Here is a 17,769-nt window from a genome sequence, read left to right as displayed (position 1 = left end):
ACAGCTACTCCCTGCTCGCTTATTTGACAGTAAGCTACCTTGTTATCAGTCATTCATTGACTGACTGTGTGTGTGTGTGTGTGTGTGTGTGTGTGTGTGTGTGTGTGTGTGTGTGTGCGCACATGTGTGTGTCTCTGTATAATTGGCTTGCTGTTGACCGGTTGGTAATTGTATCTGACAGCGGTAAAGGTCTCCGTTAACAACGTTCAGACCGAACGCTTAGTGGGGTTTTAACCTGCAAACACAGGCACTACACACACACACACACACACACACTCGCTCTCTCACACACACACACACACACACACACACACACACACACTGAATATAATCATATTTGTCTCAGGGGATAGAGTGTCACTGTTGTCTTTTGAAGCGTTTTGACAAGGACCAAATGGAAAACACACATACACCTCAGTGTGTGTGTGTGTGTGTGTGTGTGTGTGTGTGTATTTTTGAAACGAATCCCTTTCTTTTCCTTTCATTCAGTTTTTATTCTTGGATTTCTGAGTGTCACACCCTTGTTCTGTATTCCTCCTTCACTTTAATATATGTTTGAACAATAATACAGATACAGAGCAGCAAACATGAAAAATCGTTACAGAAATGAATTATAAAGAAATAAATTCATTAAAAAAATTATAAAATACAGCAAATACAATCCGGCACTCATCAATATGTCAAAAATGTCTAAAGTTATTAATTAACAAATATATGGAAGTTAGTTTTACAGATTTGGATTGATATTTCTTTCAGGTCTGGATCCATCAGGATTCATCAGTGTGTGAAGTGAACTCCCACATGGACCTGAATAAAAACCGAAATGTAAAAGATCTTTATTTTTGTTCCAAATCATTCAAACATCTGCTGTCGTTAATTTAATTTACACACTAAAAGCAAACAGGCAAGGATTGATGGTGGTGACACACACACTTGGTAATTAGCAGGAAACACAGCAGGCTGAGTGAAACTCGGCTAATTAAGACCAGTTGGTGTTAATATCAGAGTGGTGTGTTTGTTTGTGTGTGTGTTTGTGTGTGTGTGTGTGTGTGTGTGTGTGCGTGTGCGTGTTTGTGTGTGGCTGTATGAGCAGTATATAGATAATAAAAAGAAGTTTTTGACAGAAGCCATTTGTGAGGAAACAAAATCCAGATGAAACTACTTTGTTATTTTGTTTGTTTTTCATGATTCAGGGAAAGAGAGAGGTATTAATTTTTTAATTATCTGCTCCCTGTTTTTCCTGAAATTATACAGTGTGCCTTGTTAACGTCAATTAGGTGTTTTTTACATAATGTGAGACATATGATGAGTGAAATAATCATCAACACCATGACTGAGGGTTTCCACCTTAAACTGCAGTGAACCAATGACAGCCAGGGTTTCATACATCACAAATGTAAGGAACCAATCCTTTCAGCTTGTGGGGACGGGGGGCGGGGCTAAATAAACCTGAAACCTTGTCAGTACAGAGAGAGGGAGGGTTAGCAATAACACAGCCACAAACACTGTGTCAGCCACTGCCAGTTACAAGCTAACAAACAACATAAACAAATACAGGATGCTAACTATGCTAACCGTTCTGATGCGTCTGCTAGTCTCTGGTTCTGGTCTCAGACTCCTCCTCTGAGTCTGGGTCTGACTGAGGCTCAAACATGTGGCTGAGTCTCTCTGCTGTTTCCTCCTCTAACCATCTTCATACTCTCTGCTCTTTCACCTGTCCACCTGGAGCAGGCAGGTGGTGGGCGGGGCACAAGGCCTGATCCAGATTTCTCAATCAGGAAGTAAGAGTAGAGAGTATTTATACTGTATATATACATATATATATATATATAACCACAAACTGGGAGAGTGGCTCCAGCAGATTCCAGGTACAACATCTGAGGTGTCTGTCCAGAAGAGCGCAATCCTAGGAACAGCTAAGATACTGCGCATAACCCTCAAACTCCCAGGCCTCTGGCAGAGGACCCAAGCTTGAGGAAGACACTAGTAATGCACTTCTTTACTGTATTTTTTGTAAATTTGCACAATACTGCTCACAGTTCTGTCAGCAAAATACTGTAAATATACTTTACCGTAACTATATTCGAATCTACAGTATGTATCTTGTATTTAATGATAAAGAATGTTACTGTACTTCTACTGCTAGTACTACTACTATTACTACTACTACTAATAATAATAATAATAATGATAATAATAATAATGATTATGATGATAATAATAATGATAATAATAATAACAATAATAATGAATGAAAAAGGGACAATATTCCTTATGCAGTTCCTTCAAATATTTATTGAAAAATAAAACATGTCACCAGTCCAACACAAGTAAAACTAGATGTAAATAAAACACAACTCCCTACTTGTTTTCTACCCTTCTTTTGCTTTGTTCTTCCTGCATACATAATTTGGTAATTCACTGTGACAATTTTACTCTTGTGAGAACGGAACATCAACCTGTTTTCAATGAACCTGCTGCAGAACAGCACCAGTCTGGTTTGCATGAGTGTATTTCAGTAAAGTGAACACAAAACAATTGCTCTGCACCATCTCATGGCTTGTTTCTGTGCCCCTCTCCGGATTAATGTCAATGCAGCTTCTGAAAAACAATGTAAAATGAATCAATCTATGAATGTGACACATCTGTTCAGTGCAAAGTAGTGGTGCAGAATATTTGAACCATATGATTGTAACAATTCTCTAAGTAGGAATGTATCAATTCACACCAATGATCAAATTAAAAAGAAGAATGTGATGGAACGGAACAATATCAGTCCATAAAAATATTAGTAGAGGCTGCAGTGATGTTTGTAGTTGTTGTTCTTGTGTCAGAGGCACCATTGGTTGGTTGTTGGACAATGGCCATAAATTAAGAAAAGTCATTCAAGTCAAGCTGTATTTTACAATAGGTTAGGGTTAGTATGGTGTGGTACAGTACGGTAAAAATGTATCTGATTTGAAGTTCCTGTTAACTAATTAAATTGGATCTGTAAGTTTTTTACTTTGTGAGATTTTAGAAATTGGAACTATTCCCAGCCAATTTTGCCTTTATGACAAATGCAGCTCCATTTGGTATTTTTCTCATGAGAATGAGAATGAGTTTGTTTTATATAGCACAGGACTGAAGAGGTAAGAGGCAAGTTAGAGGGAATCCTGTAAAACGTATCCAGTCGAGAGTGTCCAGAGTTTCCATTTGTCTAATTTGTAGACTTAGACGGCCAGTTTGCCAGCTGTCCATATTTAATTTACATAGAAAATCACATAATTACCAACCACTATCAAACGTGTGGTGTCAGGGGATAGGGATGGTGTACAATGGCCGGCACCTTAAAAAAAGCACAGAAACAAAATGAGTTATTAGACCTTGCAGAAACATGTTGATTGATGATGAATGAACTAGAATTTTAGAAGAATGGCGAAGGCATAATGGAAATAAAGAAGAAAATGTGTAACTATGATATTGTTTAAAATAGACACTGTAACAAAGATGATCTTACATCAGTTTGGATGATAAGGGCATCAAACGGCTCCTTGAAGTGTTGCCATTAGAACCTGCAGGATGTTTGAAGCAGTCACACTGCAGTCTGTCCTGTAGAGAACATCTTTTAAATCATCATTTCTTGGGTTTTGTTTGAAGAACTCCATGATGTTTTTGTCGTGCTCTCCAAGAAAAGCCTCGATCTTTCGGACAATTGGAACATCAGTGAGCAGTTCAGAATGAGTGCACATGCTCCTCGGGAAAAACAAATATGGCCATTGCTGCTTCACTTCCTCTCAAGGTGGCGCTGGATTAGCAATAATGTACTCTACCATACGGCTTTGTTTTCTTGTTGCATCTTTTCTTAGTGCATTTTTACCCCATCATATCTTCTAGACTTCTGTTATTGTTACTATATATTTACTTTATTGTTATCATGTGGAAATTATTTTGGAAAAAAGACAACATGACTACTATCTGAAACCTTAAGTACCTTTATGTTTCCATGCATCCAGAAGTTTCTGCACTGAATGGGCTTTATGAACTCTTCTGTGTCTTGCTCTCTCACATACTTCAGGTCTTCCTCTGTCTCTACTCCTTGCTGTATCCGCATGTGTATATATATATATGATAGAATCAGAGTCATATATTGTTATAAGTTTTACATGAAATATGGTAGAAAATATGAACCCTCACTCATGAGTATGGGCAGAGTCTGGCTGGAACAATCAAACCCTTTTCGTCATAACGTCCTCGATGGACCAGACTGAGCTGCGCTAAAACCAAAACATCTTGGAAAATGTAAATGCAACGAAAGACATTTTGAGAAATGTCATTCTAAACAACTGCTGTGACAGGCTGTACAAGGAAGAGGCAGATACCTGACAGACATATTGCATGTAGCGAGCAAAAAAGCTATAACAAGAAAATGGTGAAAAGCTGATCCTCAAGGGGAAAGGCAATGGTTCGGCAGATTTATCATTTACATGAGACATGATGCTGAACAAGACTTCAGCGGTTAGAATTTGAAATAACTGTTAGAATGAATGTTTATGTCATAGGAGGCCATGACAGCTCTCTGTTCAGTGCTAAGTTTCATCTGTACTCATGTTATCTGTCTTTGTGTGTGTGTGTGTGTGTGTGTGTGTTAGTGTTGAGCTCAGCTGTGAGATTGTCAGAGGGATTATGGGAGTTATAGTTCAGTGAGACACAGAGGGAGAACGACAGGTGAGACTTGTTAATGAGGGCTTAATGCTAAACACACACACACACACACACACACGCACACACATAGAGACAGACACTGGTGTTGTCCAGCTGGTGACAGAGCCTGCTGCAGATGGGAGTGTGTGTGTGTGTGTGTGTGTGTGTGTGCATAATTGGCCTGCTGGCTGCTTGGTAATTGTGTCCAACAGTAGAAGTGGTTGTGGTTTTCTCGCTGAACTCAGCTCAGACAGTGTGTGTGTGTGTGTGTGTGTTAAACCCTGTGACTGTGATATTGATTCAGCTCTGTGGTCACTTGTAACACATCAACACACCCATGGTCAAACATGTGGGAGTATATCAGTACAACACTGGATTTGGTGATATTGATAAATTGTATGTAATTTTATACTGCAATATCAATAATGATGATCTGTTACATTTCACTGTGTCTGGTAAATTAAGAACCTGCTAATTAAAAAGATAGATGTGTATATTGTGGTTGTTGTAGTGAATACTGTGACCCTGCTCATTGCCAACAGCGATCTTATACACGTACCTACAGGTATTGATGCACAGGTAAACCATAAAGAATACGTACAACAGCTGACAGATTTATAACTCCTCACAGTGTAAGGAACCATATCGCCTGTCCCCACTGGACTATTAACCTCGACACTCGGACACACTACTCACACACAGCTGACATGAAGCAGCTACTAGCGTTTCATATCTACTCATATGAACAGATTCACCAGCTGATTGAAGGGGTTTTTTGTGATGCATTTTCCATGATAGTGAAAGCAGAGATGTTTGTCTTATTCACAGTAGTTACCGCTTCAGACAAATGAATGTAGTCTATGTGAATGTGGGAGGTATTCACTCTCAAAGCACTAATGTCAAAATTAGTTTCCACTTAGGCTTTGAGAAAAAGTGACATCAATACATCACTTTAACCTGACTTCAGTCTGGATGAGAAAGAATTATCATTAAACGTATCATCATTAAATTGGGAATCCATGATTCCATGAAATAGATCATTTAAAACATGAAACATGAAATTGTGCAAGTGGATCTTCTGCCAGGAAAGATGCAAAGGCTCCAAGATAGCAAGATGGCAGCAGCACCAACCTTACCTGGCCCAGCGCCGGCCCTGTGTAGACAGGCTGCTTGTCTGATTGAATGGAACAGGGACTTGAATTTTGACTTTTCTTATTTTTTTCTTTTTTTGCTGAAATTGATTATTTGACTAAACCAAGTCAGTACCGGTTAAATGACATCTTGCCGTCTAATAAAACTAGATTGAAAGTATTTAGATTATAAACATTATTCCGGTGGAATTGGTGAGAGTATGTTGAGGTGGGAGGTGCAGAATGTCATTCAAGTTTTTCATAGTTCTTCACATACATTTTATTGAACAGATGTATTAGTAGAGTGGGTTGTTCACTAAATTGTAAAGCACTTGAGATAAAGTGCTACATAAATGCAGCCTATTTCTGCCACCTAACTGCAGCCTGTTTACTCCTCTGTATAACTAATGTGAGTCAGTTTAGATCTTTTATAGAGGTGTTGGTTTTACGTTTTTATCAGGACGCCTCATTTAAAATATCAATACTATATAATAATACTATATGAATCATTGTTACACTACAGGACAGTGCACTGGTCCTGCTGCTTCCACAACACTTTTACAACAACTCACATGTCAGGTCATGTTTTACCTGCATGACGCATGTTTTAGATAGATTAGATTGATGTCTGCAGTCGGGTCATTGTCCTGCATTCTTATCCGTGTAATGATGATGCATAGGGAAAATAAAGTGTGATGCCTGAGGTTTGAATCAGAATATCCTCAAGTGAAAATTGAGTCATTATAGTTTCAAATGTTTCTTTCATTGTTTCCTGCTCATTTAGATACTTCTTCTTTTTCCTCTCTTTCTCTGCCTACATTTATTCCTCCAGCTACTCTGACTATTTAAGCTTATCAAGCAGAAACTTTCTTCTTACCAACTAACTAACTAACTAACTAACTAACTAACTAACTAACATGCATTAGTTCCTGACATGCTGCTGATTTTCAGTCTCTGTGACGGATTGAGAGTTTTAGTATTTTTCCCTTTTTCTTTCTTCATGGTCTTTCTTCCTGTTTCCTCCTCTCAGTCAAGATGGTTTTCAGCTGGCAGGCAGAGTTTAAACACACACACACGAACACACACATACACACACACACACACACACACACACACACACACACTTTCTGGATGCTGCCCAGGGCCTTAATGCAGTCTTCTATTCAGACACTACCCATGGTGTCAGCCACTTTGAGTGTGTGTGTGTGTGTGTGTGTGTGTGTGTGTGTGTGTGTGTGTGTGCGTGTGTTCAGATGGTCTTGGCTGTTGTCCACCTCCCTGTCACTGAGTCTCATCTTATCAGATAAACTCCCAGATGGCTCTATACTCTCCCACCTCTCTGCCTCTGTTATAACAGTGAGGCTCAGAGTTTCTCAGCCTGCTGTGTTTACCTGTGTGGGGTCAGTGTTGAGACTAGCACAGTGTCTGCTATGGAGGTCTGCATGGGCCCGGTTGGGTCCTTGTAACTGAGATCTGACCCTGAACCTAAGTTGAACCAGGTCTGAGTTAGTTTGGCTCTGATTGGGTCCTGTAGGGTCCTGCTGACCTGGGACCGCCACAGCTGCTAGTTAATAGATGGAGCACCATGCTGCCTGGCACAGGTCCTCTGAAGTTTGGGTCCAATCTTTTGGATTTTAAGAACCACAGTTCACTGGATTTAAGATCTTAAATGGTTTTGGTTTCACTAACTTTGTCTTCATTGTCTGCTTCTTAGTTTTTTGTAGTCATTTGGTGATGTGTCTGTGTTTGAGTCTCTCCTGTCAAAGCAAATACTGAAGGAGGGGGGTTGTGGGATTCTTTAGAGGTGCAACAAATGATTTTTTTCACTGTTGGTTTATCTGCTGATTTTTGTCTCAGCTATGTCCGTCACAAAGTGCCGTTATACATATCATGTTAAAAAAGTAATCAATTACAAAAAGTAAGAAAAACAACAGATCCACCTGCACTCTGACTCTGAGCCACAGAACCTCTTTAAAGTTCCAATCAGGACAAACATGGACTGAAACATTGTCGATCGATTGTTCGGTCTAAAACGTATTAGAAATACTGAAAATGCTCACATGTAGATTCTTTCTTCTTCTTTTTTCACTTTACTTCCATAGAACAATAAAAGAACAAACAAATCCTCAACTGTGAAAAGCTGCGAACAGAGAACGATCATTGTGCTTAGAAAATAACAGATGCTTAATCGATTAAAAGTTGTTTCTGCCAATTAAGTAATCAATGAATTTATTTCAGCATCAGTGCTTTCTAAGAATTCTTAGTGAAGGTGTGATTTTTGTCAGATTTACAAAGAATTAGTTGCCTGATGAAAAACAAAAGAAATGTCTTTAAGCATTCAGTCGACATTAGAGGAGAGGAGAGATGGAGGGAGAGCAGACAGAGAGTGATAGCATCAGACTGCAGGACGAGGACAAGGACATACTGATTAACTAACTGTGTGTGTGTGTGTGTGTGTGTGTGTGTGTGTGTGTGTGTGTGTGTGTGTGTGTGTGTCTGAGTGTGTGTCTGTGTGTGTGTGTGTGTGTGTGTCTGAGTGTGTGTATGTGTGTGTGTGTGTGTGTGTGTGCCTATGTGTTTGTGTGTGTGTGTGTGTGTGTGTGTGTGTCTGTCTGTATGTGTGTGTATGTATGAGACCAGTGGGAGTGAGTACAGATAGAGCTGTCAAGATAGTGATTTACTGATGGGGGGGCGGTGGCTGCTGAAGGGGAATCAATAAGAAGGAAACCGTAAAGGACACGAAAGAGAGAGAAAGAAGAAATGAGAGGAAAGAAAGAAGGAGAGAAGGTTGGACAAAGCCAAACAAGGAAAGGAGGTAGGGAAATTAAGTTTTGGAAGGATTGTGAAACAAAAAGGGATGAAAGTAAATATAGAAGCAGAAATAAGGGAGGGCAGGAAGTTATTCACAGTTTATGAGCTCTTGTTCCAGATCTGCAGCTAATGACATGTATGTATATGTATGTATACCTCATCTACATGACTGTAGATATCAAAATTTGACTATAGGCTAACAAAAAAATTAAATAAAGGATTACACATTTTCCTAAAGAGTTAAATTCCTGGTAATGTGAGAAGAATTTCAAACAGCATTTAGACTTCATTTTATTTTTTTTCTCACTTTAATTGCTGTATTAATTTTTTATTAACATTCGTGCCTCATCATGTGAGTTTGTGAGTCTGTACCTGTGTTGGAGCGTGACTTGATGAGAGGCTCTTTGGTCTGTGGAAGTGTTCATTAACTGAAATCTTGATTTTTCTCTAACCTGAACTAAAGTGCTTTTTTTTGCCTAAATATAACCAGAGAATGGAGTGAGGAAAAAAGCCTCTGGACTCAAAGTCCTGTGATCCTCTTACTCATCGCCCCCAATATTTCACCCTGCAACTCATTTGCGGTCAGTGTTTCCCACAGATCTGAAATATACTGGTGGTGACATAGTGACTTGGTGTGACCAGCAACAACATTTGCATTTATTTAATATTCCTCAGTGACAAACAGAGCACCTCATTTTTTTAAGTTTTTTTTAAAGAACAGCTCCAGTGCCTTGTGGTCATATGCCTCTGGTGTTGGTCCATTTATGGATATTCTCATACATGCAGTCAGGTGCTCTCTTTCAGTCAGTTTCTGTCAGGTCTGACCTGAGAAACAGATGATTGTTGGATGTTGTGTTTGAATTACATGAGCTGAACACACTCTGAGCTTCCAACACAGAATAGTCAAAGCTATTATCAAAGTCATAGAACAGTTAATAATAAGCCTAATAAGAATAGAGGTTGTGCAGTATCCACCATGTCCGTGTCTTCTAACGTAATACCATACATCTCTTTCTCTCTTTCTGTTTGTGTCTGTGTGTTAGCAAAATGAAGAGGCACAGGGGAGCGAGTAAAGAATAGTTCATCAATTGCAGATGGTGTCGTTCTGACGGATTGAAAAACAGACAAATAAAATGACAAAATCAGTTGACAGATATATATCAACGGCCGTTAGTATCGCTGGGCGGCCCGCCAGAGTAAAGTCTATGTGCGGGAAACCCTGGCGCTACAGACATGTAGGGCTTCATTCACTCAAACAAATATGGCCTTTGAACATAATCCAGGCAATAATTATGTATGTCACTCCACTGTAATTGGGATAACTATTCAGCAGTATATAAATGTAATTTATAGGATGCTTTGTCAAAAGAGAAAAAGATTTCTCAGGTCTGTAAAAGCTTGTTAACTTCACCAGCTACATTCCTGTTATAAACCACAGTAAATGAACTAGCTAGGCTCATCATGTTGGGAACAGTAGAAAAGCCACCCAGTGCTGATAAGAATTAACATCAAACTAACAACGATAATAATTCATCATAAGCAACAGCTACTTGTGGCTTCAGCTTGATTTTGAGGTAAATACTTAAGCTATAGTTTAAGCTATAAACATAACTGTTGGAAAATATAGTATTGTTTCATCCTCCCTGAAAATAGAAATTCATGGATGTTCAAAAATATTATTTTTGATTTAGTTACTCCTTAAATATTTACTTTCCATTTGATTTCAAGTTTTTAAGTTTTCACCTTCTTCATTTATAGTTAGGTCACATTTCATCATTTCCTGTCACTAATTATAGGTAAAATAGGTCAAATAAAAGTTATGAATGACTTGTTTTAGTTCATAGGCACTTGTTGATTTCCGAATAAAACTTACACACAGTGTAATTGAAACAGATAAAATATGAAAATCCAAATGATATAAGAATTGAGAGAGTTTCAGGCAGCAGCCCTGTGCTCATCAGAACTGGTTCTTATTAAATGCTGGTTGTTTTATAATTTGACTAAGAAAAGAACCAAAGCTACTGTTTGCTGAAAGGAAGAAAAAAAAACAGTCATCAGTGATAAATGAATGAAGTTTTGTTCTCTGGACAGGATTGAGTTCTCAGACCTGATGATGGCGTTTCCCTGCAGGAGAAACTGAATCAGTGAGGGTTTAAAAAGGAAGGTCAGTCAGTCTGTGCTGTGCTTTAACGCCGTCTTTGCACCGTATCGACGCGACTTCTGCTTGTTCTGAGTTTCCCGTCACACTTTCCAGGAAAGACACAGACGCTCAGCAGCGGCTTTGACTGAACAAACTCTCTCTGTGATCAGGTTGAAAGACTTTAACAGCGTTGACATCAAAGACAAGAGGAGACGCCACCACTCACCGCTGTCAGAGTCTTTCACAAGATTAAACAAAATATAAAAACATGAAAACAAAGAACAAAACAGGTTTATGAGGCTTTGATAATGAGGAAGAGTTATCCTGCAGAGTGAGACACCGCAGGTTGGAGGTTAAAGTCAGTTCTCTGCTGTGAAGACACATCTGACTAAATTAATGTCAATTATGAGTAAATACACCTCAACATGAATAAATAGATAAAAGCTTGAGAAAATAAACATGAATTCTTGTTCCTAATACAAACTGTACTGTTCCACATTATGAAATATAATTTCAACTGTGCCAGACAGACTGTGTAAGACTGCACGATTACATGAAGTAGCACAGGTTAAATTCAGTCAACATCAGAGAATTATGGGTATCTGCAATTAAAGGCACCACAGTGTGGAGTAAAGAACAGTTGTGGTTAAAGTTGGAGCTGACAAGGCTTTGCAGTGATCGTGTTATAAATGATGACTTTCATATTTGTAATCCGTTGTACAGTGAGTTGGGAAACAGGCGAATCATGAGGTCACCATTGTAACTTTAATTCATTCATTTAACACACTGATCCTACAGTATATCATGTGTGATTATACTGAACAGCATGTCCAGCCAGTGTGTTGTTTGTCATGTAAGCCAAGATGTGGTGTCTGCTGTAAAGTTAGTTGTAACAGCTAATTAAGAAATGGATGAAGCTCATTTTGCAGGGTAAACCTGGTCTCATGACATCAGCAGGACTCTGAATCACTGGCTATGGGCTGCCATTAAGCACCTAAACCACATACACACACAAACACACACACACAACAAGTTCCCCTCCGACACTATTTTACAGGAACACCGACACTGCGTCCTCAGCAGCTCAGCGCTGCCAAAAACAATTGTGATGGTCTCCCTATAGCAGAATGATATGACTCTGACACAGCACTACGGAGAGAGGTCTGGTTATTTAAGACCTATTTACCTCAACAGTGTAGGAGGAGGAAACGTCATGTATCTGTAAACATGCTTTTATTATTCAGCACAAGAGCATCACCTCCATTTGGTACAGACACATTACAGTCTGTATAAATAAATACAAACAAACAATAAATAGTATAAAGCAGAGGTATAAATGTAGAGTGAGTCCATGTACTTGGTTATATTGCACATAGGTGAATTGCACAGATAATATTGCACATGATCAGGGTATTATTGTGTGTACTTATTAACCTGATATTCAGCAGTTTAGTTCTCTCATGGCACTTGGAAAAAAACTTGCCAGGAATCTGGAAGTGTGAGTTCTTAAGGACCTGTATCTCCTTCCAGAGGGCAGCAAGGTGAAGAGGTGGTGACCTGGGTGAGATGAGTCTCTGATGATGTATGTGGCCTGACGCAGACAGTGGGTTCTGTAAATGTCCTCTAGTGGTAACTGAGTTAGTTTTGTTTTTTTTACTGTGTTTATCAAGTGGTCAGAAGCTGTAAATTCATTGAATGACTGATTCAGGCATGAAACAATGAATTATCAGGAATCTTTCTGAAGCTGCAGGATCTCAGTGTCTTCCTGAGCAGTATTGGTCACAGTGACACAGGACAGCACCTGCGTACATACATAGAATACATGGAGTACAGTCGGTGGAGGACATTTGCATCACAGACTGCCAGTCTGTGTTGACCTTATCGGCACAGCTGGGGCTGACATCTGATTGGTTAATCCTGCTGATTCATTAGGATAGAAGGAATATTCTACTGTGTCACTGAGTCAGGAGTCAGAAGAAAGAATATATGTCTGCTGTCTGACAATCTACCATTACAGCCACTTTAACCTGCCAGGGGCCCTGGGGCAAATATTAGCTACTGGTGCGTATTCCTAAACAATTTTGCAATTAAAAAGATTGCTAACACAGAAAGAAAATGGGGCCTCTGTGGCCCCCGAGGGTCTTGGGCCCTGCAGCAGTTGCCCACTTAGCTCAGTTGTGTCATGGTTTGCTATGGCAGACACCTTTTGTTAGCTTTGTTTGGACTTTTCGCACTTCCTGTTTTATTTTGTAATTGGTTTCCTTGTGTGTCAGTGTTTTTGCTTCCTGTCTTGGTCCTGTGTCTGTGGTGATTGTCTGCCCCGCCCTAATGTGTTTCACCTGTGTGCAATCACCCTTGCCTCCCTTGTCTATATAGTGTTTGTGCTTCGGTTTGTCTCTGTTGTCTCGCTGTCGATTTCTGGGTTTGTCCTCGTCGGTTCACGTGCCTGTTCATGTCTGATTGGTCGAAAAAGCTGTTCATGTGTTGTTGTCCCCAGTCCGTTCATGTTGCCTGTTCCTGTCTCCTGTTTTGAGTTCATGTGTTCACCTGTTTTTCCCCTGTGTTTCCCTGTGCTTCACCAGTGTTGTGTGTTTAATAAACCTTTCTGCACCGTCTCCAATGTGTTGGCTGCATTTGAGTCCAACCAAACCCCTCAAACCCCGTGACAAGTTGTGACAAGTAGTGATGATTTTTGAGTTTTGTTTCTCTACCTCCAGGCTCACTGATGTATTAATTTAGTTTTGATTTATTGTGTGGTGTGCTGAACATGACACCACCTTTTCCTGCTGGTCAATGTTGTGTTTTACTGAAGCTTCAGTGTTGTCACTCACTTGTATGTCTCTTCGGATAAAAGCAACGACCAAACGAGTGAATGCAAATGTAAATGTTAATTTCATCCCTTGTATGAACCACACCTGTGTTTGTTTTGCAGCTGTCAGTTTTTGAGATGTATAGTATTTGTATTAGTAGATCACTGTCTTACTGGTGACCTCATGTTTCTGTGCCTCCTCTTCTCTTCTCCTCCTACAGACTCAGACACCTCCTCATCCTCCTCCTCCTCCTCCTCCTCGTACAGTCTCGGAGGTTTCGTAGACTTCACCTTCTCCCAGGAGCCTCAGGACACGGTGACGGTGCGAGGGGGCGTGCTGCAGCTCGACTGCCAGGCGCAGTCTGACGCCGTGGCTGGACCTCTCACCATCACATGGCGTAAGGACGGCGTGCTCCTGAGCACCGTGGTGGACGAGCGGCGGCAGCAGCTGAGTAACGGCTCGCTGCTGGTGCAGAATGTGGTGCACTCGCGGCACCACCGGCCTGACGAGGGAGAATATCAGTGCCTCGCCACGCTGGACGGACTGGGGAGCATCGTGAGTCGAAACGCCAAAGTGACGGTGGCTGGTAAGAGACTATGCTGTTCTATTCTATCCTATTCTGTTCACTTGTTAGTTGAATGTATTTACCTACTTCCACAAGAGACAATTGGAGTGAACCAGACTAATCCTTTCTTGTGTTTAACTTTGAGACTTCTTAGTTGTGACTTAACTCTCAGGTCTCAGGTTTGGCCCTTGACTGGAGATGTCAGTGACTGTGTCCCACAGAGCTCAGCTTTAGGTCCTCGTCTTTCTGGCCCTGTTCAAACCTGATATTGACATCTGCCTTTGCTGATCCGATCACCGGTGGTCATCTCTAAGTTCAGGTGTGAACGTACCCAAGACGGATTGTGGATGCATTTGAGATCCGATCACTCGGACCACATTCAGACATGGTCTGGACCACGTGTCCACATTCTTTTAGCAGTGTGAACACAGATGTGTCCTGGCCGCATTGAAGGACCAACTACTCCACTGATGTCCTCTGTCACAGTCTGATTAGTCCCAGCGCAAAATATTTTACAAATGGATCAAACTTTGTTTCACTGGAAGACCTGTGCACAGTGCATTAATTCACTCAACCCCTCTAAGCCCCACTCGCTCTCTCTTTTTCTCACACACACACACACACACACACACACACACACACGAGCACCTGGACCTGACTGTCGATTGGCTAAAACAACGACACATACCTGTTTATTTGCATATAAGAAAGGAAGTGAGATCCGTTCACAAGTGGTCAATGACGCATGTGGAGACACATTTTAAAGCAGGTGTGAACTGAGGTACTTATAGCTGACCACTTGTTAATACCAGGTCTGAACCTCTGTGTGATAATAGTTTGCTTCCACTTGACTCTGAGATACAAAAGTGACATCAAAGAAATAAATCTCACAAGACAGGCAGGAGAGGAAATTCCTTCATTCAGATGAATGAACACCTTGACCTGTCTTTTACACACACACACACACACACACACACACACACACACACACACACACACACACAAAAGACGGATTTAATATTGCTTCATTTTACGGTTCATATTTATTTATTTAGTGAGTGGAGTATGGCTGAAGATCAATACAGTTTATGAAAGACTGTAACAGAGGTTTAGGTGCTTCACCTTTATCAACACTGTACTGCACTGTAGTACAATATTCTGTGTGGTGGCTCAGCACAGGTCTGAGGGGTTTCAAGTCTGTATGTAGTTTGACAGAAAAGAAGAAGTTGTATGGAACAAGGCTCGGGCGATATCCAAAAAATGTAATACAGTCCAGCCCAAATATCACTATATACGACATTATGATATTATGAAAAATGTTGCATATGGTGGGAAATAATCAAGGCCCAAGCCTATATTGGACAACAGAGAACTCTGGTCACTTGACAGATTACAAATGAAGTCAGTGCTTACATAATTTAACCCCCAGTCGTAAAGTCACCTATACACGGACATATTATCAATATTACTACTCTTTGTTTATTCATTTTTACCCATTTAGTTCAATCATCATGCATACACTTACATTTTTAATAACATTTCAGAGATTCTTCTTAAAATAAAAGTGCACCCAAACAGATTTCTTGTTGGATTATGGAAGAAAAATGTTCCTTTTTTTTTTTTTTTGAAGCAGCATGAACATAAACTGTTGAGCAGAAGTCAAACTGCTCAATCTTCAGTCTGAAATATCACTAACTGAAATAACATTGAAATAACTCTGAATGTCAAGCTGAAACTCTGTCATCAGCACTTCTCCGATATGTCCGATGATTCTTCTCCGATTTTTACTAAAGTGTAAGGAGTATGGTTCTGGGAAATCGTTCGCTCCTGTTGCTTCAACTCAAACTGATCCCCAGTGGTTCACAGAATATCCATCAGTCAGGTCATACATGTTATATTTGTTGTTTAGTTAATTTATTATTTTCCAAAAATATAATTTCAATTATTTGATATTTTCTCATATAAATTATGCAATTATGTAAGAAAGTTCTGGGTTCGAACCTGTCGGTCTGCTGGAGCCTTTCTGTGTGGAGTTTGCATTATACTCCCTGCGCGGGTTCTCTGCAGGTATCCGGCTTCCTCCCAGTCAAAATTAATTGGTGACTCTAAATTGCCTGTTGGTGTGAATGTGAGTGTGACTGTTTATTTGTCAGTCCTGTGATAGACTGGCAACCTATCCAGGGTAAACCCCACCTTGCCCAATAGGATTGGCTCCAGCCCCCCCAGCAGAAAATGATTATTATGCAGACACAGCTGCAGGATCAGGCTTTAGACATGAGGGGAGTCTCTTCTCCTCATATGGCAGATAGATTAAAATTGATAGCCTGAACAATATGCTGATCATTCCTGAAACTGATAATGTGGTTGTTAATAATACACACACACACACACACACACACACACACACACACACACACACACACACACACACACACACACTGTATCACAGTGTGTATATCAGATGGTTGTCTCTTTAGCGCACTCAGCTCCTTGTGTTTGAGTGTTTTGGTCTCTGAAGTGACTCTCCATCCTCCCAGTCAATTATAGCGATTAAAGAGACAGGAGACCAGCAGCTGCAGCTCACAGGGGGGAGGAGAGAGAGAGAGAGAGAGAGAGAGAGAGACTGTGTGTGTGAGAGAGCCTGACAGAGAGACCTTTCTTTGATGTCTGTCTCTTATCACTCCCACCATATTCTAAATCTTTTCAACGCAGAACTGCAACAACTCCCCAGAACCTGCACCTTTAAACTGGGGCTGTAGCCAGGATCAGTATTAATACTGAGTTAAGACTGAGAGCAGAGGAGAGATTATCAGCAAACATGATGAGAGAAGTCTGACATGCAACAGAGAACTATGGGCTTGCAAGGGGCACGACTGTCACATCCAGAGACCAGGTCCACATCCAGAAACCAGGTCCACACCCAGAGACCAGGTTGACATCCAGAGACCAGGTTCAGATCCTGGTCTCAGTTCTGTCTGTGGTTTAAGTAGCAAAAGCACATTGGTTACAGTTAGTGAAATATGGTGAGTTTGGTTAAATGTTAATAAACATGTTGTGTCTGAAGTCATTTACGCCAGTGGTTCTCAAAGTGACCCTCAGGGGTCCTTGAGGGAGTTCCTGGGGGTCCCCAGCCAAAAGGGTATTATTTTCACTATAATTTCATCCACGAGTAACACAGTGGCAGAGTGTATGAATATTTTGGTCATGGGATTCAAACATTTTCTATAAAAAAACCCCTCTAAAAGCAAAAATCTAGGTAGGTAGGAAGTAGGTAGGTCATTTGTGTCAGTGTATGGCCCCTGATGTGAAAACGTTTGAGAAGCACTGTATTAAACCTGAGCAGGATCCTTCCCTGACTGTGTGAGAGTCTGAACAGAACCATAAAACACTGTAAGAATGCTGAATTCACTAGAAGTGAATATTCTGCTGCAAGATCGGAAAACAAACACGTTGTCTGTGAACGCTGTCCTGTTACATTCAGTATCAACACATGTGACTTACATTTCCTCATTATGTCATTAGAAAACATAATCTCTTCGTAATTATGCTTTGTACAAATCGGACATTTGCTTGTTGCAGTTTAGTTGTACAGAAAGATTATTTGTAGGAGTGGGTAACACCCATAAGACC

At 40.4% G+C, this 17,769-nt stretch overlaps 1 protein-coding gene across 2 annotated transcripts in view; it reads left to right on the top strand.

Annotated features, from left to right (window-relative positions):
• dcc (DCC netrin 1 receptor) overlaps window positions 1-17,769 on the top strand; it is a 287,897-nt gene that overhangs the window by 69,098 nt on the left and 201,030 nt on the right. For both annotated transcript variants that reach the window (XM_056403378.1, XM_056403377.1), the window contains exon 2: window positions 13,795-14,160. In XM_056403378.1, the coding sequence (XP_056259353.1) occupies window positions 13,795-14,160 (366 nt within the window). The remainder of the gene's footprint in view (window positions 1-13,794; window positions 14,161-17,769) is intronic.

The sequence above is a fragment of the Seriola aureovittata genome, chromosome 18 (assembly GCF_021018895.1).
Source record: "Seriola aureovittata isolate HTS-2021-v1 ecotype China chromosome 18, ASM2101889v1, whole genome shotgun sequence".
Lineage (NCBI taxonomy): Eukaryota > Metazoa > Chordata > Actinopteri > Carangiformes > Carangidae > Seriola > Seriola aureovittata.
Note: the sequence above shows the minus strand (reverse complement) of the source record. Positions and strands in the feature narration are given on the sequence as shown.